At 42.7% G+C, this 27,083-nt stretch overlaps 1 protein-coding gene across 5 annotated transcripts; it reads right to left on the bottom strand.

Annotated features, from left to right (window-relative positions):
• Positions 1 to 800: 800 nt before the first annotated feature.
• SMARCE1 (SWI/SNF related BAF chromatin remodeling complex subunit E1) lies at positions 801 to 27,083 on the bottom strand. 5 transcript variants are annotated; one of them, XM_073683336.1, is made up of 11 exons: positions 26,975 to 27,083; positions 26,389 to 26,430; positions 21,967 to 22,010; positions 18,696 to 18,800; positions 16,790 to 16,870; positions 16,481 to 16,612; positions 10,474 to 10,645; positions 9,189 to 9,361; positions 2,456 to 2,557; positions 1,971 to 2,220; positions 801 to 1,533 (listed from the first exon to the last, which is right to left on the bottom strand). In XM_073683336.1, exons 2-11 carry the CDS (start codon positions 26,393 to 26,395, stop codon positions 1,298 to 1,300), a joined length of 1,302 nt encoding a protein of 433 aa, XP_073539437.1. In that variant the 5' UTR covers positions 26,396 to 26,430; positions 26,975 to 27,083; the 3' UTR covers positions 801 to 1,297. The 5 variants fall into 5 exon arrangements, with proteins under 5 accessions (XP_073539437.1, XP_073539439.1, XP_073539438.1 ...); XM_073683338.1 differs by having other exon boundaries at positions 801 to 1,521; XM_073683337.1 differs by having other exon boundaries at positions 18,702 to 18,800.

Below are 27,083 nucleotides of genomic sequence, written 5' to 3'. Positions count from 1 at the left end.
CAATGATGAATCAGTGCCCTTGTCTTTTTCTACAGCTATGTGTGTTACATGGTCTGTCTTCTCTTTTGTTTTTGCTTGGACCAGCACTTCTCCCATTTGGCCCAGGAGCTGTAATTAGTAGACTACAAGAGGGGCTCTGCTTATTTTTGTTCTGAGTTTACAGGCAGCCATTGTTGCGGTGCCTGTGGGGTGGTGCGGCCTGGAGTCATGGTGGCTCAGCCTTGCAGCATGGGTGCTGTTGGCACAAGGTCACTCATCCTGGTGGTGCATCATTGCTGCATAAGTGGTTGGCAGTGCACCTTGAAAGGTCAGGCACCAACTATGACGTGACAGTTGGCTTCATAAAGTCTGATCAGAATGTTAAACTAAGAACCTCAGCCAGTTTTGTATATTTTTACCGTAATAGATAATTGTATGAGTTTTGAATGTGTGGTCCTTGTCTACAGCTGCAATATCTAATACTGGATCACGGATATGGAATCCTAATCATCCCTAGCACCTGAACAGGATCTAAGACAGTAGCCTGCAAGTTGCGGCTCTACATGGGTTGTAATACTACAACTCCAGGCATGGGGCCTGATGGCTGCATACTGGTGACTGTAGTTTCACAATATCTGGAGAGTCACAGTAAGCAGAGCACATTGCTAAGGAGTACAGCTATTTACTCTAGGGTAGCACTGTCTTACGAAATCATTACAGAAATTGCCAAAATGCAGGGACTTATCAAAGTCACATGTGATTTTAGTTCGCCAAATAGTCCTAGCATCTGGAAAAGAGCAGTACAAAGAGAACCATGAACATAAAATGTTTCATTCTTCTTTATTTTGTTTGTATTTGATAAAAAAAAAAGAAAAAAGTAATAAAAAAGATCAGTTGAAACACCAGATTTTCATACACAACTGTGCCGAGAATTGTGTTTAGGCCACATTAGCTACAAAGATGCAGCATGGAAGGGTGGGGGAGGGGGCACATTAAAATTGAATTCAGGGTAAAGAATTAAAACCACGCAGAACTTGAACATTGCTGCACTACTGACTCAGCATGAAGACGGGTCTACACCCATCAGGACACAATTTAATTCCATCGTCAGGTTACAGACAGCTAAAATGCTATATGACGCCATTTCTATGGTGCAGTTGGCCAACCATAGACATGGCAGTGCTGACAAGAGCTCCACAGAGATAGCAGTCAAGAAGCAACATTATGGTGGGATTATAATTTAGGAATGATTTGAGAGGTTTTCCTTCATCGACCTATAGGTGACAACATAACACAGGCGACCCTCATCACACTGAGATCAATCCTTCCGATCCGCTTCCTCCGCTGCTTGATCCGTAATGGTTTCCTCCACCGTTCCACTGTTGGTCTCAGACCCAGTGTTGCTATCACTTGTTCCCTCATCCAGGGTGCTATCCATCGCTTCTTGCCCACTTTCCTTGTCTTCTGGAGTAGAGGTCCCCTCCTCACCATTCTGCTGGCTCTCGTTGGTCTCCTCTGCTGGTGGCAAAGAAGGGGTCTCCTCTGGAAGAGAAACTGGAACATATACACTACTTGTATAGGAACATAATGGTTGCCAGATTAGCCCATTAGTCCTTTTTATGGCAAGTAAACTATTTTCTGTGACAAGAAACAGAGGCACAAGCCAAGCTGTTGCATAATAAAATAATTGCCCAATTTACTAGGGAGCTGGGCAGATGTGAAGGCAGATAGTAACCACCTTCCTTCATCTTAAACTTCCAGTATCTGGAGCAAGGAGGCGACATGAGCCCTGCATATAACAGAGCCGTCACACTGCTAAGAACTGGCAATATTAAAGGGATATATCAAAATTAAAGAACTGGCATTCAAGTAGGAAATGCCATAAAAATAAATTCAGTGGTTTGGGTAAGGGTTTTACTTTTGGAACCTAAAGGAGAATATTAGTCCTGTGACTGCATACTAAGTGAATCACCGATAAGAACCATACATACGTGTCTCCATCGCCACCTCTTCCTCTTCATTCTTCTCTTCAGTCTTCATAGCCTCTTGCTCCTCCTCAGCTGCTGCAGCTGCAGCTGCCGCGGCAGCGGCTGCTGCTGCTGCTGCAGCAGTCTGATTGCGTTCAGCTTGTTCTGCCGCTTCTTTCTCTCGTTCTTCCTGACGCTTGCGAGCTTGTTCTTCTGCCTGGGCGATTTCTGCTGCAATTTTATCCATGTCAACCTCCACTTTCAGGCTGCATAGCTGTAAATAGCAAACAAGAGTGAAGACCATAGACGCATACTAGAATGCCCTTACATGCAAAGAACATTCCCTGCACACCGGACACGTCACACAACACAGGACAGTGTACAAGGGGACTGTTTCCAACCCCTTTCTATAAGGGAACAGCCTGACTGACGGGGGGACAGTGCTAGTCCTAACAAGAGCATAGAGAATGGTGTAGACATCCATCAAGAAGTAGAATACTGAAAATTACCCGTTTAAGCTCATTGTTGAAGGAATCGGTACTTTCTAAGAACTTTCTCTTCTTTTCCTGGTGACGATCTTCAATTTGTAACAGCTCAGCCTCCAATTTGCGCTGATGTGAAAACACAGACAAGTCAGGACACAATGGACAACACTAATCTCCCCAGACAACTTTCAGACCCAAAGACATTTCCTGACCCTTCACAAGGGAATACCCCACACTATTTTTGCAGCAGTGTTTTTTTGTGTTTTTCTCCAAGAGTCACAACCTTTTTTTTATTCTTCTGTCAATTTAGCATTGCTGCATTATAAGAGACTATGTTTTTTCTCTCTACGAGGGCTTGTTTTTTTTTCCTTGAAAGTCTAGTGTCGTATTTATTAGTATCGATTGGAAGGAGTAAAAAAAACAACAACAATAACAAAAAAAAAAAACAACAAAGAGCAACTTCACCATTATTTTTCTAATTGTCTCTCTAACGTCCAAGCTGAAAAAATACCCCCAAAAGGTGTCCATAGCCTAGACTATGTGTTACGTCTTAATACTGATGTGTATGGCGCGGTGATGCTATTAGTGATAAACCAGGCACTAGTACACACCCATTCACCACACCTGCAGATTGGGTGAGGTTAGTTTGTGCCCGGCATGTTTATTCAAACTTCCATTCAGAAAAAGGGATGCAACTTTAAGCCAGAAAGGAAGCTGCAACTTATAATGATGAGTGTTTCTAAAATCAGCTTTAAGTTTTTTATCCCTATGAAAACTTACAGCGCGCAACATTAATGTCTATGCAGCTGTGGCCATCCCCAACCACTAGAATAAAGCTGCAGTTCATGCAGTAGCTGCAGAAAAATGCCTAGCAACCATGAAGCCAACTCCATACACTGGTCAGCGTTTTAGAAAGCAAAAAAAAGCTAAAAATCTGTTGTTGTATGTTATCTGTTGTTGTAATTGTAGAAATTAGTCAATTTTTAATCCGTATGCCATCGGTAACCCCTTAGTGGTCGGAACAAATTTTTTAAAATCTGACCAGTGTCACTTTATACAGTAATAACTCTGGAACGCTTCAACATATCCCAATGGTTTTGAGACTGTTTTTTCGTGACACATTTTATATAATAATGGTAAATTTAGGTTTTGTTTTGTATTTATAAAAATATCAGAAATTTGACAAATGTAAAAAGAATTGTAATTTTCAAACTTTGAATTATTATCCCTTTAATCCAGGTAGTGATACCACACAAATAAACATTTCCCTCATGTCTGCTTTACATCAGCACCATTTGTAAAATGGTCTTTTATTTTGTTAGCATTTTAGAAGGTTTAAAAATGTAGCAGGAATTGTTGATTTTTCAAGGGAATTTACAAAACGAATATTTTTAAATTGATTTCAGGCAGTTCATTAACCCTTCAGGTACTTTTCTGGAATTAACACAAAGTGGCATGGCAGGAATGAAAAAAAATATTTTTACTACCTAAATTTTGATAACTTCTGAACAGGCCGCTATAGCCTGCAGACTCTAAGGCTGTTATTTGGCCATGAACTGCCATGGCAAACATCAGGACCACACAGTCAAGATCTCAGGGTGCCAATGGAGCTAAAGAGAAAGCCCCCACACTCTGTTAACTACTTAGATTCTGTAGTCACTTTTGACAACAGCATCTAAGGGGTTATACGGCTATGGTCGGTGCCAACACTGATGAAGCAGGGTGTCAGCTATAGTGTACAGCTGACAGCTACAGGATTGTCACCCGTCGAGGGAAGCTAGTCTCTTAGACCACAGGTCAGTAAAAAGATGTATTGGTGGTCACTAAGGGGGTAAGTCTGTTTTTTTAAATCTATGTGACATCAGTCTTTGTCCATCAATCACTGAAGTTATACAAGGCCAAATACATGTTTCCTATGTTATTAATTACAATAAATCTGGAGAAAACAGATGATGTCCTCATGGCACTTTTTTAAAGAACCCCTTGAATTTAATGAGCGAGTGATCTGAAAAGCAGATCAGACAAGAGTGTGCCTCCATTTTTATTTTTTTTACACATGGACTATTGGTTTGTGTATAAAAACGCTCAGGTGAAATACCCCAGAGAACTGCACTTAATGTAGTAAAATAATTTAAAAAGGCTTGGCATTTCCAATTTTAAACACTAGGGGGAGCAGCTGCAGAAATTTGCCATGAAAGCCTTATGTACAACTCATATTACAACTTTAGTAAATGTGGGCGGGGCTGCTCTCACATGGGTGTGACATCACACCTGTCCTTCCCTTCTGGGTGTTTGCAATAGGATAAGAGAGGATGAAGTTTAGGATCAGTGTGGAGTCATTTTGTTGGTGACTGCCAGTGATACTGACAATTACAGTGTTAGGCTGAGTTCACACGATGCGTTTTTCATGAGTTTCCGCGGCGTTTACGCAACTGCAAAAACGCCGCGGAAACGCATGAAAAACGCATGGTAGAAGGGCAGCAATGTTCCCCAATTGAAATCCGCATGTGCTGTGCCCATGATGCGGATTTTTCCGCAGCGTAAACGCTGCACTCAAAAATCCGCAGCATGTCAATTAATTTTACGGAAACGCTGCTTTTTTGGCGTCATTGACTTGCATTAGACCGCATCACTGTATATGTTGATGCGCTTTTCATGCGGTCTAATGTGCGGATGGTACCCGGGTGTGGAGGAGAGGACTCTCATCCAGACCCAGGTACCATTAAAAAAAAAAAGAATAAAATAAAAAATATATACATACTCACCTTCTGACGGCCCGCGCAGCGCTCGTGCTTGGTTCCCCGCACTTCGCGGTTGAATGAAGAAGGACCTTTGCTGACGTCAGAGTCATGTGACGGGTCACGTGACGCTGACGTCGGCAGGTCCTTCAGTCTTCACTTTCGGTAGCCGGGACCGAGCGAAGCAGGACACCGGGGCCATCAGAGGGTAAAGTATATATTTATTTTTTGACATTCACACACTATATAAATCCATGCCGGCTGCATGGATTTATATAGTGTGAAGTTGTCAAGCACTTTCCAATGATGCTAAAATCGCTTGGGAAGCGCTTGACAACCCGCATGCGGAAATGAAAGTGAAGACCGCTTCACATCCGCATGTCCCTGGCAGGAAACCGCATATACAATCCACATGTACAATCCACATGCGTTTTTTCCTGCCAGGGAGATGCAGAAATGATCAGGAAAAAATCCTGAGCATTTCTGCATCGTGTGCACATACCCTTAGGCTATATGCCCATGTAGCGTTTTTGTAGTGTTTTTTGCGGCCGTGAAAAAGCTTGTAAAACCGTCTGCCATGCAAAGCAATGTAAATTCGGATGTGCTGTGCACATGATGCGCTAATTAGCGCGCCAAATTCAAATTGCGTTGCAAAACGCAGCATGACCATTTCTACCGCGATTACGCTGCAAATTTGCGGCCATTGAGGAACATTGAATCCACATATACCTGCAGGTTTGCTGCGTTTCAATTAAATTCAATGGCCGTGAATTTGCAGCGTAATCGCAGTGCGTGTGGTACCCAGGATGAAGAGGAGACTACAACTCCTCTTCATCCCGGCTACCACGCGGTGAAAAAAAGAAATAAAGTTAAAAATAAAAAAAACCTGTATACTCACCTCTCCGATCTCCTCCCGGCCGCATCCTCTCTCCTCAGCGCCCCGCGGTGTACTTGCTGGACCAGAGGTGACGTCATTTAGTCAGCTGATGGTCACGCGACCGCTGATGTCAGTGGTCAGGTGATAGCTGATGGTCACGCGACTGACTAAATTACGTCACCGCAGGTCCTGCCAGTACACCGCGGGACGCAGAGGATCGCCGCCGGGAGGAGACTGGAGAGGTGAGTATACAGGTTTTTTTTTTATTTTTTTTTTTAACTTTTTATTTATTTTTTTAACTATAGATGCAGCATTTTAAGCATCTAAGTTGGTCACACAATATAAATCCATGCCGGTTGCATGGATTTATATTGTGTGACCAACTTGTCAAGCACTTTTTCAAGTGATGCTAAAATCGCTTGGAAAAGTGCTTGAAAAAAACGCATGCAGAAATGTATGCAAAAATGCTGAAAAAACGCTTCTTTCTGGCAGAAAAAATGCATGTAAATCTGCATGTGTTTTTTTTCTGCCAGAGAGGCAAAAACGCTCTGCATCAAGTCTGCTACGTGGGCACATAGCCTTCGTGTCACTGAGGACGGCCGGCAGCACTGATTCTGTTAGTGCTGCTCACTGTATCATAAGCTGGGGTTAGATACATGGAGTGTATCATGTGCTGCGATTAGATACAGGGCTAAGTGTAGTGTATCGCACAGGATGGGATTAGATATATAGTATCTAAAGTATGTAATGAGATACCCCACTCTGTCTTAGTCTATGGGAACCGTAGTGTAAAGTGTAATGTTTCCCCCCCCGCAACAGAGCGCTCCATGCGGTATAATGCCCACCCCCCCCCCCCAGAGCGCTCCACGCGGTATAATGCCCCCCTCCCCAGAGCGCTCCACGCGGTATAATGCCCCCCTCCCCACAGAGCGTGCCACGCGGTATAATGCCCCCCCCCACAGAGCGTGCCACGCGGTATAATGACCCCCTCCCCACAGAGAGCGTCACGCGGTATAACGCCCCCCCCCCCACAGAGCGCGCCACGCGGTATAATGCCCCCCCTCCCCACAGAGCTCCCCACGCGGTATAATGCCCCCCCTCCCCACAGAGCTCCCCACGTGGTATAATGCCCCCCCTCCCCACAGAGCGCCCCACGCGGTATAGCAGAGTTGAGTCATTGTGTTCAGAGCACAGCAGTGTGATTATTTCTCTGCTGTGCTCTGTACTACCGATATCAGGTTGCAATCACCGCTCCCCGCCGCCAATAATCACCTCATCCAGGACCTTCACTCCCTGCACCTGCTGTCATCACTCCCTACCCGGCAGCTCCTGTCATCACTCGGCTTGTGCAGAGTACTAAAGGCCCAGTCACACCTAGCGACGCTGCAACGATCCCGACAATGATACGACCTGTCAGGGATCGTTGCTGCGTCGCTATGTGGTCGCTGGTGAGCTGTCAAACAGGCAGGCTCACCAACGATCAGGGGAGTAGCGACATCGTGGAAAGAATCTTTCCACGATGTCCTGCTCCGGTTACCAGCCTGCTGAAGCAGGAGCAGGCTGGTAACCATGATAAACATCGGGTTACTAGGGGCACATGCGCACCTAGTAACCCGTTGTTTATCATGGTTACCACTCTGCTACAGTGAGCGGGAGGTTACCGCTCACTTTAGCAGACTCGCAACCATGATAAACAACGGGTTACTAGGGGCACGTGTGCCCCTAGTAACCCGATGTTTATCATGGTTACCAGTGTGATCGCTGCTCCCGCTGGTCACACACAGCGATGTGTGCTGACCAGCGGGAGAGCAACGACCAAAAAATGGTCCAGGACATTCTGCAGCGATCAGCGACCTCACAGCAAGGGCCTGATCGCTGCAAAGTGTCACACATAGCGACATCGCTGGTGAGGTCGCTGTTTTGTCACCAAAACTGTGACACAGCAGCGATCTCGCTATGTGAGAAAGGGGGCTTTAGAGATGACAGGGGAAAAGTGTAGCCCGTGGCATATTCTGCGGGCTTCACAAAAATAGCGCCAATCTCCTCCCACAGCTGTGACCTGGACAGTCCAAAGGGCATGCCCAAGTCACAGCCACAATACAGGAGATGCAGTCAGACACCGATCGCAAACTCCTATGTGCTGGGGCTGCCATATTTGAGGTAAGTGACATTACACATTTGTAACACAATACCCACAGACTTAGTCATATGTACACAGGAGTATGGACACAAGTATAAAATATAATATTTTATTTCGATCAAAAAAATGTAAAAACCTAAACAAATCTAGAATAAGCAGAATGTTTCTTCAGTTAAAGAGGGACTCATGGAGTTACATGAGCCCTGCAGCTACAGGGCTCATGGACACTTCTCCTATCCAAGCTGTAAGTATACTGTAAGCGTACTTTCAGCTGGATAGGAGAAGTGTCCATGAGCCCTGTAGCTGCAGGGCTCATGTAACTCCATGAGTCCCTCTTTAACTGAAGGAACATTCTGCTTATTCTAGATTTGTTTAGGTTTTTACATTTTTTTTATCTAAATAAAATATTATATTTTATACTTGTGTCTATACTCCTGTGTACATATGACTAAGTCTGTGGGTATTGTGCTACAAATATTCAATTTTGGAGTGACATGTCTATTGTTTGACCATGTGGCAATCTAAGTGTCATTACACACCAGCAAATGCAAATGGCAGCCCCCAGTGGCTGAAAAAAAAATAAAATAATGAATTTTGTATTAAAAATAATGGATTATATAATCAATACAAAAATAAATATTGCAGCACCTTCCCTTTAATGAGTGTGAATCCAGCCTAAATCCGAAAGTGTCAGGTTGTTACTTACAGTAGGTGTTAATGTGGAAACTGACATCAGTCGGTGTTCCTCCATAAACAATATAATAATCTGCAGCACTATGGTTGTCTATGAATACATTGAGGGATTCTATAAAATCATAGAGGGCAATAAGTAGGCATACTGTGCTGTCATATGTAAAGAGAATATGGGAAGATATAAATCTGGGAAGGATTCAATCATGGACTTATTACTATGCAAACAGCCCTGCGGTGGTTGTGATCTCTCTCCATCATCCTAATAAGCAGAGACAAGTCCCAGCACTTCAGTTTTACCCCAGTACTGACCTGATGAACCATAAGAGACTGGACTTGTCTTTTAAGGACCTGCATCCTGGCTGTGGTGACAACAGATCTCACATCGGGCACTACGCTCTCGCTCAAGATTTCACTAATTAAGCGATGATTCCTCTGGAAACGTGCCGCTGCTGTATGCTTCATGGAAAAACCGTCATCATAGTCTTAAAGAGAGAAACAAAATGTGAACAGGTTAAGGTCAACATTATTTAGGTATTAGTTGCTCTAATACTATGCACACATGTGCCAAAATGCTCAGAAACTGCGCCCACATGTACACCGATTCAGTTTGCAAATGACAGCAACATGCCGTATGTGTCCTATATGGTGTTTATTTTTAATATAAGTATTAAATGTTAAGTTTTAATTGAAATCCTGAGTACATTTCATAAATTATTTGGGGATTCTTCTTTATTTTCAAAAAAATCTGTTATTGCTTTATCGGATTGCAATTTAAGAGGAGTATGGCTGGTTTCTTGGCCACTGCTATAGACACTAATCACTGGTTGACAGAAGTAAAAGACATTTTTTCTGATCGTGAATTTTAACAAAATAAAAAAAAAAAAACTGATAATTTTGCAGATATGCAGCAAAATGATCAAACCTGCATGGCAGCACTGTTCCCGGCATCTACGGTGTGTGCACACAGCCGAACAACTAACAGAAACACATCTATTAACCTGCTTCTCAAAATCCTGAAGGGGAATTAGAATGAGAAGTGTTCAACGTGGCTAAACTGAGAATATTTACAAAGACACGACTCTCGGAAGGAGTTTACTGGTACAGAATATTATTATTATTACAGTGTTGTATGAAGCAATGACAAATATCATTGCTTGCCTTATTCCTTTGAGGCACTAGGGGGAGCCGGATTACCCATTAGGAAACCATCCATAATATTAAGGACATTTCTCTATACGCCCCCTAGCTGTCACTCTAGAATTTCTCAAATTTAGCAGTGTGAACAGACGATTCAGACCTCCTACTCCTCGTATTAACATTTAGCAAGTCCAACCATTTTTGTTTTCTTTTTCTAAAGAAAAATTACATTAAATTCCAATTTTAAAAGCCTACTAAATGGTATTTTCAAACATGGCAGATCAGTTCTGAACATTTCTGAGACTCTAAATTACTACATATGAATGAGGTTTTTGTAGCATGTGCATTGACCTTTACAAACCCCATTTAGACAGATGGATCAGTCTGCCACATGTGAATATGCCTCACCAATAGAAAACAGCAACATGGGTCAAATGCACTGGGTTGTATCACTTACCGTCCGGATCCTCGGCTGGCTGGATGCTCATGTACGGCTCGCCCTTATCAATGCGAGACTGGCGCTGGCGGCTTTCTTCCTCCAGGGCTGCTTCAGCTCTGCTTTTGGCATTGATGTATGCAAGATAAGCAGGAGAGTTGTGGTACGTCTTCATGGATTCATTGTACTCAATCTGCAAAAAAAGCACAGCAGAAACCACAATTACAATCACATGCACCAAAACAGCCATTAAGTACACTACAGATTAACGCTGAGAATGACCTCTGTGGTACAGTACCGCGCTTCCCAATCCTACGGACAGTTAATTGGATCGTTCTAGGACTAGACTGAAGCACAAATTGTAAAAACATTAGAAGTCCATTTTTTTTGCCTGCCACGGACATGATATTCCTGCTAATCACAAGCCATTGTTTCATCTCACTCAGGTTTTTAAAAGGCTGTATGGGATTACATAGAAAGCTTTATGGACTGTGCTGGCATTTTAGTTTTACCCCTTTAAGGCGGCTGATCATCAGCACTGCAATCTAACCCAACACAGCTCAAAGAAGTGCAGAAAACTGTACCATTAAAGCAAATCTAGTGCCCTGGAGGTAGGTAGTGAGACTGGATCAGAACATCAGCAGCCTGTATATCATCCCTGTGCGCCTGACAGCAGGTGTTCATGCACACTGGCATTCCCCTCCTCTGCTAATCTAGAGCTTCTCGTTTGTATTCATCCAATTCTTACTTTTCCGAAGAATGTTTCACCTCACACTGTGTCCTAGTCTACATCTGTACATAATACTCCTATAAATATGAAATACGAACTATGGTAATATAAAACGTAGCATTTATTGTAAGAATCGATAAAAATCACATAAAATGTCTCGAAAGGGAAAAGAATCATATAGCAGAAAAGGTCAGACTAGGGGATACAGGCAAAAAATAATAGTCAGTAAAACATCCCAAAAATACCATGTACGTTTCTTGACTTCTGACAAATTATTGTTAGAAAAAATACATAACCATCTAGCACATCAGTTGTAGTAAATCTTGGGTATTACAGAAAGGAGATAACAAGAGAAAAAAAAAAAAATATATATATATATAGTGCTTAGTGAATAGACCCCCTCTCTCAACTCTACTCCATAAGTAACACAAAAGCTGTATCTGTCATGAATTTAGTGTTTATGATTGCCTGCAGACGTGTCATGGGTTGCACAGGTAAAAATAAGTGCCACAGATCATAATGGTATATACAGAACTGAAATGGAGATGTATAGTAATAGGTATAGCTCACTGCTGAGTGCTGACCAGATCCGACGCACGTTTCGCCTCTGGCTTTCACATCCTCGTCAAAGCCAGAGGCGAAACGCGCATCGGATCCGGTCCGCACTCAACAGTGCCAGAGGAGCCATGTAGTAGTTTTCACTTTTTATTGTGTTGGTGTGGCTTCTCTGTGGAGTATTATCTACAGACACCAATAATGAGAACACCATCTTCTCTATTGCAGTACAAAAACATGCCGCTTCAGGCCTTTTTCAAACGTCCGAGCTTCACGTGTGTTCTGTCCATTTCTTTGCGTATAGAACACATTCCCATCTTACTGTATTAGCCTTTTCAAGTGTCCACAAAAAAGGGTGGACATGTCCACTCTTGGTCTGACTTGCGGATCCTATGTGCCCAATTCAAGTAAATGGGTTCTTTAAAAAAAACAAAAAAAAACAAACAAACAAACATGATGACACAAAAGTTGCATCCTAGTGCTGTATTTTTCATGGACATGAGAATAAATAATTCGGCACTCAAAATATGCACTTAAACCAGATTTTATATTATTATGTGCCGAAGTATTAGTCCTACTTCTGAGCACAACGATTCATAACAGTTGAGCAGCACCTACTACTCATTCATCAATCTTTTTCACTGACAAATACTAGGAGAAGCTGGGGAAACAAGTCTGGAGAACTCAACAGTCTCTTTATTGATGGTGGGTCTCAGATGACTGCTATACCCAGTAATCCCCCAAACTAAATATAGGTCAAAACACCAGGCTCTTAGGCAAGAAACATGCTACTCTCACCTGTATCATAAGCTCTGTCAAAGCTGAGGACTTTTATCTTTACAAATTGCTGCACAAATAGAAAAACACTCAGTGGCTACCATATACATTTCTATATGGAGAGATCTCAGCAAGCCTCTTATAGTCCATGGTATGTCAATGAATGGCATATTACTAGGATATGCAGTGAAAATCTGAAAGGGGGGGGGGGAACTGGTTTGAGACCTGGGGTGTATTGTCTGAAAGCAGGGCTGTAGTCAGAGTCGGTATAAAATGGACAGACTCCTAATAATAAATTGGGTTCAGTAGGTCAATGCAGAATGCGCTGTAAATTTTTCCATAAGAGTTTGATAAAGTGCTGAAATGTCCTATAAATGTCTGTTCTGTTCCTGATCTAAGAATTTAGGCTTTTAGTTACAATGAATCTGTGCTGCACTTTATGTACATGCTCAGTAGTGAGGCAGTGCTGTGGAGTCAGAGACATGGAGTCGGAAGTCAGGGAAATTGAGTCTGAGGTTTGGCTTACCGACTCCACAGCTGGTCATCAGACGCTTTAATAAACCTATGACCCTTACATCACACCAAACTCTAGATTATTTGCACATTATTGTAGTATGTGAAGTCATCACTTTTGCAGTACATGGTGACTACATCACAAGTCAGCACAAAACAGCAAAATGGACAACACATCTGTCCAGCAGCACAACGCACATGAGAACATGGGAACAGCACTGACCACACATATTCAGCAGCAAATCGCCACGTTTGTACGACAGACAACGCGAGACAAAAAAAAGCCCAAGTGTCCCTCCAAACAGACTGCTGCTTGACAGAGGACAAACCTATGAATAGATCTGAAGTATTTCTTCAGCCTAGTGTCCACACCATGGAGGTGATAGGAGTTTAAGATGGTCCTGTTAGCCGGGTAATGCTAGGACACAATCTCTACATGAGTCTCAGCTTCTGTTATCTTCATCATGTCCATCAAAAAGGAGATTATTATATAGCAGTCAGTGATGTTCATTTAAAGAACAGATCCTTTACATGTGCAGCAGTGGTGACCCCAGGGTGGACAGGTTTATGAAAGGGGCTTCTCCAAACATTACCCAAAGTCTAATTAGATTATTCACATTTCTTATCAATCAGCTCATTAATAGGAGTTTTCGAAATTCAATATTCAATTCAAGGTGTAGCTGACCTGTAAACCAGCGTATTTGGTTTTGGCTTACAAATACGGACCATATACTCAATGTGTGCACATGGCATAAGAGACCGTAATTTTTGCATTCTGATTTTTCTCTTTACGCATATATTGATGTATTAATTTTACATTTTGATAGATAGGACTTTTATGGACGCAGTGATACCACGTTTATTTTATAATTTTTTTATCGCTTTATTATTAATGGGGAAAAAGGGGAGGGGTGATTCAAATTTTTAGCATTTTAAAATCTTTTTTGTTTTAGTCCTCTTAGGGGATTTGAAGCTACAATGGTCATTGAAAGCCACCATAGGCTGGTATTCACAAAAGCACAGTCATGGCTGCCACAGGGACCCTCATCTGACCCCGGCTGCCAGGGCAATCAATCAGCATCTCACTATTGTGTCATAAGGAGAAAAGAGGCAGTGGACGTGCAAAAGAGCACGACCCCTGGACAGCCATTATCTGCCAGGAAAGATGCAAGCCCAACTCCTAACTCTGCATCAAAGAGGACCGATGTTGGATGTACCAGTACATCTAATGTCGGGAAGGAGTTACTGGGTAACCCCTTCACCCCTGGGGGATTTTCCGTTTTTCCCCCCATCTCCTTGCAAGAACCATAGCTTTTTTTCATTTTTCCAGCCATATAGCTGTATGAGGGTTTGTTTTTCATGGGACGAGTTGTACTTTTGAATGACACCATTCATTCTGCCATATACTGTACTGGAAAGTGGGAAAAAATTCCAATTGCAAAAAAAAATGCAATTACACAACTGATTATTTTTTTTTTTTTACCATGTTCAATATATGGTAAAACTGACCTGACAGTATGATTCCCCAGGTCATTATGAGTACGCAGATACCAAACATGTATAGTTTGTTTTGTTTATTTAAAGTGGTGGAAGAAGAAAAAAATCTGAAATTAATCTAAAATAAGTTTACACTTTTACTCGCCATTTTCAGAGACCTGCAACATTCTCATTTTTCATGATCTGGTGCTGGTTGAGGGCTTATTTTTTGCGCCCTGAGCTGACATTTTTATTGATACCATTTTGGGGTAGATACACTGTTTTGGTCACCTCTTATTGCAATGTTGTGGCAAAAAAAAAAATACAAAAAACGTTCTGGCATTTTGATATTTTTTTTTGCAGTTTACCAATCTGATTAATTTACTTTGTATTTTTATAGATCGGACATTTCTGAATGTGGCGATACCAAATATGTGTATTTTTTGAATGGTTTTTATTTTTAATGGATCAAAAAGAGGGGTGATTTTAACTTGTGTTTTTTTTTTATTTTTTTAAAACGTTTTTTTCTTTCTGTATCTAATAGTCCCCTTAGGAGACTTGAAGCTGCAATCTTCTAATCGCCTGTGCTATCAGCAGTGTGAAAATATTTGCCCCCTTCCTGATTTCTTATACTTTTACATGTTTGTAACACTTAAATGTTTCAGATCACAAAACAAATTTAAAATATTAGACAAAGTTAACACAAGTAAAGACAAAATGCAGTTTTTAAATGAAGGTCTTTATTATTAAGGTAAGAAGAAATCCAAACCTACAGGGCCCTGTGTGAAAAAGTGATACCCCCCCCCCTCCTTAAAACATAAATTAACGGTTTATCACATCTTTGGGAAGCGGAGTTCAATTCCCCTAATCACACACAGGCCTGATTGAGAGCAGGTGTGGCAGTAATCAAGAAATCACATAAATAGGACCTGCCTATTGCGTAGGCGCCGGGGAGTCACTGTCACTTCCCAGCGCCTGCGCAATAGAACCCTGCGGTGCAGTGCACAGGCAGACAGGGCCCGGATGAAGCAAAGCGCGCTCTATGTGAGCGGCGTTTTGCGCATGCCTGGGAAGTCAGTGAGCACAGTGCATGTCACAGGGCCCTGTGATGTGCAGGGGACGGGGGGTGGGGGATATGATAATTACGCAGATAGGCAGGGATTTGATAGAACTGATTAAAGTGCTTTTCTCAGCAATCAAACCTCTACTGTGGGCCATACAGGCATGTATAGATTTACTTTTCTATACCCTGTATGGCCATAGTAGAGGTCTGATAACGCCAAAGTGGTGACAGATTCCCTTTAAAAAAGAAGTTCATGCTTGGAAACCCTCCAATGTGGCTGAATTACAACAATTTTGCAAAGATGAGTGGGCCAAAATTCCTCCAGAGCGTTGTAAAAAACTCATTGCCAGTTATCGCAAACGCTTGATTGCAGTTGTTGCTGCCAAGGGTGGCCCAACCAGTTATTAGGTTTAGGGGGCAATCACTTTCACACAGGGCCCTGTAGATTTTTGTCGTCACCCCCCTTAATAATAAAGACATTCACTTAAAAACAGCATTTTGTGTTTACTTGTGTTATCTTTGTCTTATATTTACATTTGTCTTGTGATCTGAAACATTTAAGTGTGACAAAGAAAAAAAAAAAAAGAATAGGAAATCAGGAAGGGGGCAAACACTTTTTCACACCAATGTATGCACAGCAAAAATCAAGATGTTTTATGAAAGCCAGCCACAGGGGGCAATAATACTGGCATCACAGATAATGAAGATATCAGGGGGCAACGCTAAACAACACTGGCATCTGGGACTTATTCTAAAAGCAGTTCATCCCACCGAATATTATGCAGCCTGGGACCCAGTGAATAGCAGAGTCAACCCTCACACCTCAGAAGAAACAGCAGGTGTAGCCTTCATTAGTTCTAATGAGATTTTTTTGAGGGATATTTTTCAATTTTCTGAACACTAATTCCTCGTACCTTTTCAGCTTCATATTCGTTCAAGTACTCTTGCTTCTCCTCATCGGTGAGGTCACGCCACATACCACCAATGATCTTGCCAATCTCCCACAACTTAAGGTCAGGGTTGGATGCCTTCACTTGGTCCCAGACCTATTCAGAGACATTAAGGGTGGCGGAGAGGATTTTTCTTTTATTATTTAAATGTCTGCAGGATTTTCTTGGTGCAGCATGTACTCTGGATTTATTCTATAGGAACAAAATCGGGCTTTCGGAGAAGATAATGGAGACAAATAGCTGTGCCTCCAAGACTGCAGATCCATCACTCACCTTCCTGCTGTATCTCATGTACGGCATCAGCGGCTTATCTGGAGGCTTTGGGGGCTTTGGGATAGTGATCCCAGATGAAGCCTGGAAGAGAAGATCATGTTAAATCAAGCTTAAGTCTTTGTACAGCTCATAGCTGGTCACTCACAAGAACATGTGTGCCACAAACAGCTAAGTCACGAATTTACACTGATGGGTGCCATATAGTCTCTTCCACTAACCACTACTGTATCTGTGACACTGGACAACACAGGAGAAGAGGTTGTAATGGGATCATCTTATTTTAATAAAGAATAAAGTCTTATCAATCAGGAATACTGTACAAGATTTGGACACTAGCCAGCAAGAAAAAAAATAGAAGGAAAGTCAATGTCAGAGTTTTATCATAACAGAGGGTTCCTGTATAGACCATGGAGGCCTCTAGTCTGCAGCTCTGGTAAGTTAGAAGATCCCAGCAATGCTCACCATCATACACGAGATTGGCTTTGGTAGACTATGCAACGACAGCAAAAATATCTGTCAGATGCAATAAAAGGGTCACACTAAGACCATCCAGATATACATTTAAAAAAAACAAAAAAAAAACGGGGGGGTGGAGACAGTTCTGCTGATTGCTGCCGGTCGGGCTATGCTTGATCACGACTGTCCACTCACTGGGAAGAAGCAAAAAAAATGACACTGATTGCTACCAGATGAAAGATCAAGGTATGCAATTTCTGCCAAGAGCTAAATGCTTTAGAAAAAAAAAAAAAAACATTATAAAGCACAAAAGAACTAAGTTTTTTGCACTTCATAGAAGCCTTATCACTAGGTTCAAAGTAGCTAATTTTCGCTTTTATTTTATTCCCACTGTATTGCATTTTTCCTTTCTTAAATTCCTCCATACGGCTCCAGAGATATACAATATGGGCCTTTTTATTTAGTGTTGACTTTTATGATCTTTATTAAAGGGGTCGTTGCTCACAGGATAATAATGAACAGTAATATCCTACAAATTACCCTTTAGCCAGATGAACTATCACTGACCATAATTACATGAAAAAAAGTTTGACATTTAGTACAAAGAACTATGCACAAACAAATGCCAAAAAGATTAAAACACTCATTGGAAAAAAAGCGATAGGACAGAGTGTAGTCACATTATGTAAAAAAATATAAGTACTCAAAATACTGATGACAATGCTCACAATTGAAATACATGATGACACCAACGCACATCAAATTGCAATAATTTTCATAGCGATACAGCCTCTGTATAGAACATAAATGATGATGCCACCCAAAAAAAGATATAAAAACAATGAAGTACAAATTATAACTACATGATGTTATATATCCAATTACATTTATCCCTGTAGCACTGCATCTTCTGTGTACCCCACAAGTGCAATATCAAAGGACGCCATGACGCTCTGCACGTACCCCCTGCACATTTCCTGTACTGCTGTGTAATAATGCAGAGAATCCTGCGAGCCACGCCACCTTGGTATTAGCACTAAATAAAAAGATATTATTCTGGAACAGTATGGTGGATTAAATAAAAAATTACAAGAGAGTTAGACCTCTACATAAGCCTTGTTATGATTCGTCTCTAAAACACAACCTCTTCACATCTGTGGATTTGATGACATACATCCCATGTTACAAAATGTGGCTGCAAATAGGGTCACTCTATAAGCACAAGCCTTACCGCAGAGGATTAGTAACACAATCTGTGGGTTTTTTGGGTCAGCAGCCCACTTACTCAGTTAACAATGCCTCTCAGCCCACACTGGTTAACCAGTCAGTAACATTACAACACTGCGTGGTTAACCCACTTAAGGGGAGAGGTCGGACTCCTCCAGAAACACAAACCCATCTTCCGACTGTGCTGCAAGGCCTCGGGTCACACATAATTACAATCTCCTACCGTTACCCTGCTGTTGCTGCCTGGGTTCCCTCCCAGCCTGTAGTTGTTGTAGGCAAGATGACTGTATGGATTGTATCCCACAAACCCTGGTGTGCTGGGCATTTGCTGATGGAAACAAATGAGACAAAAACACGAATGAGAAATGAGTTCAAACAAAGGAAAGAAAATAAAAAAATTATAGAAACTGAAAAAAAAGTCACAAAATGAAAATGATTTTGCTTATGGAGTGTATAAGAAGCTGTGAGATATCAATCATTGGAGGAAACACAAGAAAAGCTTGTGGGCCAGCAGGAGCCCATCGCTCCAATATTAATAGATCCAGTTTGTTGAATTATTAAAGGAAACCCATCATCGGATTCAAGTCACTCAAAAAGCCAGGTATATTATTCTGATACATTTTCTATAAAGTGTTGGAGAGCATTTAGAAAATCAGGTCAGAGTCAGAGACTAGACTCTTCCCAGCACCGCTCCAGATGATTAACCGGTCTCTACTGCACATGTACTTAGGGAGAGACCAGTCAATCACCAGCAGCATTGCTGGGAAGAGCCAGCCTGAGGGCAGCGGACTAATTTGGTCTCCGGCTATGTTGCCCAGCCAGATCTAACAATATTTTCTCTGAAACGTCGGTGCGTTTTAGAGAAAACCATGCGTGACTGCAAACTTGCAGCCAGGCTCTGATTCATGTACTTTAGGCAGCATGAATCAGATGACAGCTTCCCTTTAAGTGTCTTAAGAAATATATCTTACATTATTTTATTAAGCATTAATGTCCCATCAGGCATCCAATGAGATGTCAGTGTAAATCTGGCCAATCACTTATTTGCGCTAGGAGGAGAGGGTAAATGGCTGTCAGACATCTCTGTTACCATTTATCTTCCATGGGATCTAATGATCAGCATGTTAACCAAGATGCTCGATCACTGCTTCCCCAGAAAGCCAGTGTAGAGAGTTAATCTGCCCTTTCCTTCCATTGTAGGGTAAAGTCTAAGGGCTAAAATGGTTATCCGGTACCTCTCATTTCCACATTGAGTGGTACCGATGAAGATAAGCCTACAGGTATCAGTAGATGTGAAGTCACGGGCACTGCTCAGTTCCTCACCTTTATTAAATTAAAAAACTGAGGATTTCAACAGTAACGAATGTTTGTAGGGTAGAATGTAACACTGGTCATTTTAGCAGACAGACCACCATCTTCAAACAAGTTGGCTGGATTTCAAGTTTTCATAAAATGGTCAACAAAAGATTTTGAGTGAAAGAAGATTGCCAGAAAGCTCTTTCATCATCCACTCCGTGTCAGTAAACATGTATGCCCAATTTCACTGATTGAAGGTTCAATCGTTGCTCAACCAACTCACTTGTATTTAATGTGTGTGGCCACCATTACATGGCCTTCCTTCCTGCTGTTCCATTGTCCTATATTTGATGCTTCAGCTGATTTCTCAAGAATTGTCTGTGCTAGATTAAATTTGCAAATTAATTCTGGATTTTGCTGTAAACTCCAGAGGATTTGCCATAAATCGAGATCCCTGTGGGTGCAGGAACAATAACTTTTGCTTCTATGGTTTACAAAAGCTACAAGCTTTTTATGATTGGGCATAGAGATAACTATGCAGTTTCCCATAGGTGGAGAGTGACAATAGTCTGTGTGGACACACTGGAATAAATCAGACTGGATGCAGGCAGTTATCCTCACGTGTACAATGAGACCAAAAAGGACTAAAGATCTCAAATCTGTTAATTATCTATTATAAAAAGGTCTACATTTTTACAGCTCCGCATTTGGGCAAAAATTAATAAAAAATACTAGCTTTTAGAGGACTATGGACAAATAGGAATCAGAGTTTTATTTTTATGAGCCCTTGGCATATTCCCTATATGGGCAAATGTACATCACAGAGGAAGTGTTCCCCCGCCATAGTGGAGGGCGGACAGCAAAGAGCAGCTCTGGCAGGCCTGTCCCTCTAATGTATTACACTGGTGGCTATTTACAGCAGGGTTGTGGAGTAGGAGTCCATCTTGGTGGAGTCAGTATAAAATGGACCGACTCCTAAAATAAATAATAAATTGGGTACAGTAGTTCAATGCAGTTTGTAGAGAACATTTTTTCATAAGAATTTGGGAAAGTTATGAAATGTCCTATAAATGTCTGTCCTATTCCTGATATAAGGGTCTAGACTTTTAGCTGAGATGAATCTGTGCTACAGTAAATTTATCACTTAAACATGACCCATGTATTAGGGGGTCGGAGTCATGGAAATTGAGGAGTCAGAGTCAAAGGTAAAGTTTTGGCTTACAGACTCCACAGCCCTGCTGACAGCAGGCTCTAATGCGAAGCCTGCTGTCAGTGTCGGGGCACGGTTACAGCCGACGCTCTCTATACACAGAGCGGTGACTGAAACCGTGTTGTCGCCACCCCTACGACTGGGAGCTGAATGCTGTCAGGGGGAATATATTTCATTTATTCCCAACAGCGGGGAGAAAGGTGTGGAGGCCGCACAGTGTCAGAACACTATTAACCTGCAGATTACCACCATATCTACAGCGCGTTATTTTACATGACAAGTTCCCTTTAAATGATTAGCAGCAGTGTAATATTACATTTCCACTGCAGCTTTTAATCGACAGACATGTGACAATCACCCGATTGCCAGACTATTTAAAAACTGTTAAATCAAACAAGAACAGGGTTGGGGGCGTTTGAGCCATGTCCAGGGCTACCAATTCTTCCAATGGCTGCACATGAGATGAGAAATTGTAATCACTCTCTCAATAGTGGGAAAGGTTAGATACTGAAAGACAAGTCAGAAATCTAACCGTGGGAAATGCAGTATATCACACAGCAAAGCAACAGCAAGCATACGGGTACCATAGATATACACGATGACTGCACGTACTGGACAGACAGAACAACATGTAAATATATGAATAAAGCAGACGGGGAGGGGGGTTTGCGTAATATACAAAGCTGAGCAGTCAAGGGAATGGGTTTGCCCATCAAACAGAAAAAAAAAACCTAATTTAAATCACATCGAAATTTGATTCAAATTAGTGCACATCCATTTTCTGGGTTTTCTGAGTTGACAAATTTACAACTTTGCTCACAGTGGCTTCTCAGGAGAGTGTTGTAGGAGGTGTGAGCACATCAGGTGCAAGATAGAGGCGGCCCCAGGTTTACTTTAGGCTGGAGATGTGATGACCTGCCACTGCTCTATGGTAAAGCCCTGACGTGCAATGTGTGAAGTACTGGTAATAATAATCAGCTTCACTTACTGTTGTGGGTGCCGGGGCAGGCGGCGGGGCATACGATGGCCGCTCTGTTGAAAAAAGAATGATGTTAAATTGGAAACAAGTAAAAATAAGTGCATAATATTTAGCTACTTAAAATGTCAGTAAGAAAAGGCTCCTGTCACAGTCCATTCATGGGCTATAAGAAAGGTACTGCTGTAACGTTCTACAGATGTAAAAGGTAAGCCATAATAGCTAACTAAATATAAGATGGACTGGGATATATTAGGTTTCACTTGTGTGCTAGGTTGGGACCCCACTAAGATAACTTACTGGTCTCTAACCACATTGATCCTGAGAACGGGGCTCTGGAGCCCAGGATGGGTTCTTCAGAATCCTATCTTGAATGGAGCAAAGGTGCACAAGCTGTACCTCTACCCCATTTATTGTCCATTGGACTGCCAGAAATAGCTGAGCACTGCTTTCTCCAGCAGTCCCATACACAATGAATGGAGCAGATGTTGAGCATGTACACCTCTGCACCATTCAAGACAGGACTCTGCATAGACTCAATCTCAAGATCAAAGGGGGTCCCAGACAGGGCTGTTGAGTCAGATTCGTGGAGTCGCTATAAAAAGGACCGACTACAAAAATATATAATAAATTGGGTACATTAGTACAATGCAGGATGTGTTGTTAATGTTTTCATAAGAATTTGGGAAAGTTATGAAATGTCCTAAATGTCTGTTCTATTCCTGATCTAAGGATCTTGGCTTTTAGTTGAGATGAACCTGTGATGCACTTTATGTACATGCTCAGTAGTGAGGCAGGGCTGTGGAGTCGGAAGGGAAATCGAGAAGTCGGTAGTTAGGCTTACTAACTGCACTGCCATGGTTCCAGAGGTCAGGCCCCAAGCAATCAGCAAGTTACCCCCTAGCCTCTAGATAGGTAATAACTCACTATTTTGAAAATATATATAGTATATCTATGCTTTACATAGCTATGTCTTAGTATAGTATATCTATGGTTTACATTTTCTTTCCTAATGGCCCTTAAAACTGTTGTAGATCAATAAGAGTCTGGGTCACAGAGACCCCCACCGATCGTTCAAAAGACTGCACTGAAGAGCTCTGCATGTACAGACTCATTAGGTCTGTACAATGCTGTGTTCGCACTCATGCAAGAGCTGGAAGTTTTTGCACAGTCTTGAGTGATCGGTGGGGTTATCAGGACCTGGCTTCCCTCACCAATCTACACTGCTCAAAAAAATAAAGGGAACACTCAAATAACACATCCTAGATCTGAATGAATGAATGAATGAAATATTCTCATTGCATACTTTGTTCTGTACAAAGTTGAATGTGCTGACAACAAAAAAAAAAAATCACACAAAAATCATCAATGGAAATCAAATTTATTAACCAATGGAGGCCTGGATTTGGAGTCACCCCCAAAATTAAAGTGGAAAAACACACTACAGGCTGATTCAACTTTAATGTAATGTCCTTAAAACAAGTCAAAAATGAGGCTCAGTATTGTGTGTGGCCTCCACGTGCCTGTATGACCTCCCTACAAAGCCTGGGCATGCTCCTGATGAGGTTGCGGATGGTCTCCTGTGGGATCTCCTCCCAAACCTCAACAGTCTGTAGTGCAACCTGATGTTGGTGGATGGAGCGAGATATGATGTCCCAGATGTGCTCAATCGGATTCAGGTCTGGGGAAAGGGCGAGCCAGTCCATAGCTTCAATGCCTTCATCATGCAGGAACTGCTGACACTCCAGCCACATGAGGTCTGGATCTCAGCACCTTATGGCAGTCAAGCTACCTCTGGCGAGCACATGGAGGGCTGTGCGGCCCTCCAAAGAAATGCCACCCCACACCATTACCGACCCACTGCAAAACCGGTCATGCTGAAGAATGTTGCAGGCAGCAGATCTCTCTCCACGGCGTCTCCAGACTCTGTCACATGTGCTCAGTGTGAACCTGCTTTCATCTGTGAAGAGCACAGGGCGCCAGTGGCGACTTTGCCTATCCAGGTGTTCTGTGGCAAATGCCAAGCGTCCTGCACGGTGTTGGGCTGTGACCACAACCACCATCTGTGGACGTCGGGCCCTCATACCACCCTCATGGAGTCGGTTTCTAACCGTTTGTGCTGACACATGCACATTTGTGGCCAGCTGGAGGTCATTTTGCAGGGCTCTAGCAGTGCTCCTTCTGTTCTCTTGCACAAAGGCGGAGGTAGCGGTCCTGCTGCTGGGTTGCTGGCCTCCTATGGCCCCCTCCACGTCTCCTGGTGTACTGGCCCGTCTCTTGGTAGCGCCTCCAGCCTCTGGACACTACGCTGACAGACACAGCAAGCCTTCTTGCCACAGCTCGCATTGATGTGCCATCCTGGATGAGCATCTTCTGTGGGTTGTAGAGTCCGTCTCATGCTACCACGAGTGTGAAAGCACACCAACATTCAAAAGTGACCAAAACATCAGCCAGAAAGCATTGGTACTGAGATGTGGTCTGTGGTCCCCACCTGCAGAACCACTCCTTTATTGAGGGTGTCTTGATAATTGCCAATAATTTCCATCTATTGTCTATTCCATTTGCACAACTGCATGTGAAATTGATTGTCAATCAGTGTTGCTTCCTAAGTGGACAGTTTGATTTCACAGAAGTTTGATTTACTTGGGAGTTATTTTCTGTTTAAGTGTTCCCTTTATTTTTTTGAGCAGTGTATAACACATATACAGACAATAACATCTTCAAAGGGGTTGTTTGGCTCAGGGCTGTGGAGTCGGAGCCCATTTTGGTGGAGTCGGTATAAAATGGACCAACTCCGAAAATATATAATAAATTGGGTGCAGTAGTTCAATGCAGTTTGTGGGGATAACTTTCCCAAATTCTTATGAAAAAATTATGAAAGGTCCTATAAATGTTTGTCCTATTCCTGATCTAAGGCTGAGTGCCCACTATGCGTTTTTCAAGCGTTTTTTTGCGGCGGAATTTCCGCAGCGAAAATGCTTAAAAAACACTTGGTAATAAGTGCCCCATGGTCCCCAATGATAATCCGCATGTGCTGTGGACATGATGCGGAAATTTCCACTACGGATTATCATTGTGGAAAAATAAGCAGAATGTCCATTAATTTTGCGCACACGCAGCGTAATTGCCGCCATTGACTTGCATTGAAACGCTTGATATCCGCATCACTACATGTGCACACGCGGATATGAAGCGATTCAATGTGCGGATGGTACCCAGGTTTGGAGAAGAGGAGACTCTCATCCAGACCCAGGTACCATGGTACCTGTAAAAAAAAAAAAAAAAAAAGAATTTAAAATAAAAAATAAAGATTATACTTACCTTCCGATGGCACCCGGCCTCCTCAGCGATGCGTCCGGTGCGTTGGGCAGCTCGCGGTCGTGTGAAAAGACCTTCCATGACGTCATTTAGTCATGTTGGGGGTCGCGTGACCAGTCACATCACTAAATGACATCATGGCAGGTCCTTTTACACAACCGCGAGACACCGGGGAGACCGGACGCTTCGGAGAGGGAGAACGGCAGCCATCAGAAGGCAAGTATAATCTTTATTTTTTACCATTCTTATTCTTTTTTAACTATTACTTGGTCACACTATAGAAATCCATGCCGGTTGCATGGATTTATATAGTGTGAACAAGTTGTCAAGCACTTTTCCAAGTGATGCTAAAATCGCTTGGAAAAGAAATGCATGCAAAAATGCTTGACAAGCGCTTCTACCTGGCGGGAAAAACGCATGTAAAATCCGCATGAGTTTTTCCTGACAGGGAGAAGCGGAAAAAATATGCAGCATTTCTGCATCGTGGGCACTTAGCCTAAGGGTCTAGACTTTTAGCTGAGCTGAATCTGTGCTACAGTAAATTTATCACTTAAACACGAGCCATGTATGAGGGAGTCGGAGTCTGTGTCATGAAAATTGAGGATTCGGAGTCAGAGGTTTGGCTTACCGACTCCAAAGTCCTGGTTTGGCCTAAGGCTGTGTGCCCACGATGTGTTTTTGATGCGTTTCTGCAGCTGCGGAAACGCATTAAAAACACATGGTAGAAGGTCTGCAATGTTCCCCAATGATAATTCGCATGTGCTATGCACATGCTGCGGAAATTTCCGCTGCGGATTATCATTGCGGAAAAAAAAACACAGCACTTCCAATTATTTTGCATGTGATGTGAGGATTCCTAAGTCTGCAGTGACAGAGTGACAGCAGACTTACAGCCTAAGAGGCCAGATCCTGATAACTCAACTGATCATTAAAGATTGTGCAGAAACGCCCAGCTCCTGCATGAGTGTGAGCACAGCACTGTACAGACCCATAGACTTTCTAATGAACCTGTACTTGCTGAGCTCTTCTGTGCAGTCTTTAAAATTAAAAAAGCCACCAACACAGATCATATATAAAAGAATAGGTACACTTTATACCTAATGCAAATCCACTTACTTGACATGTTTGCTGATTACTTCTCTAATCCAAACATTGATCCTGGAGAGGGGGGAACAAAATAGAAAAAGTCAGTGACTCTACTGTACTAGCGCTTTATACTGATGACAGCAGAGCCGCATCCCCCACGTTTGATCACAGCAGCGCCTTACCATGCACGTTACTGCTCCATCCAAAGGCTATGGAACGGATGGAGGCGTGAGCCTGGGGCCCAGGGGACGCAAACGAGGGGGTTCCTGGAGTAAAACTCCCATCAATCTAAGATTTCCATGATGGAAGTTGTAGTTTTGCAACATCTGGAGACGACCGGTGATTGCACATTCGTGTGTGTGTGTGTGTGTGTGTGTATAAACAAACATATATACACACACAGGCCGCACTGTTACACACATGGAGCCATCGGGATGCTTTCCTTTGTAACACATCTCCAGTGCCCCGGTCACTAGGCCGCGCCGCTTCCGCCCTCGTCACTCACTGCCCGGCTCTATAACCAGCGGCTCGGTCTTGTTCCACCTTCCATAGCCCCGTGTAGCCCACCATGCCGGGTGCCCCCTGGTCACCTCGGCCGCTGGAGCCCCGCACTCACCTCGTCGCCTCAGCTCTCCTCGCTCCGGTCTATTGTGTCTCTCTCTCAGGAAGAGGCAGTCTTCATTTCCGTTGTCGCACTTTCCACAAAGTAACGCGAATTACCGAAT

This window comes from Phyllobates terribilis, unplaced genomic scaffold, assembly GCF_046119375.1.
Source record: "Phyllobates terribilis strain yellow unplaced genomic scaffold, ASM4611937v1 Scaffold_5__5_contigs__length_657084704, whole genome shotgun sequence".
Classification (NCBI taxonomy): Eukaryota; Metazoa; Chordata; class Amphibia; order Anura; family Dendrobatidae; genus Phyllobates; species Phyllobates terribilis.
This window is presented reverse-complemented; position numbering and strand designations above follow the sequence as displayed.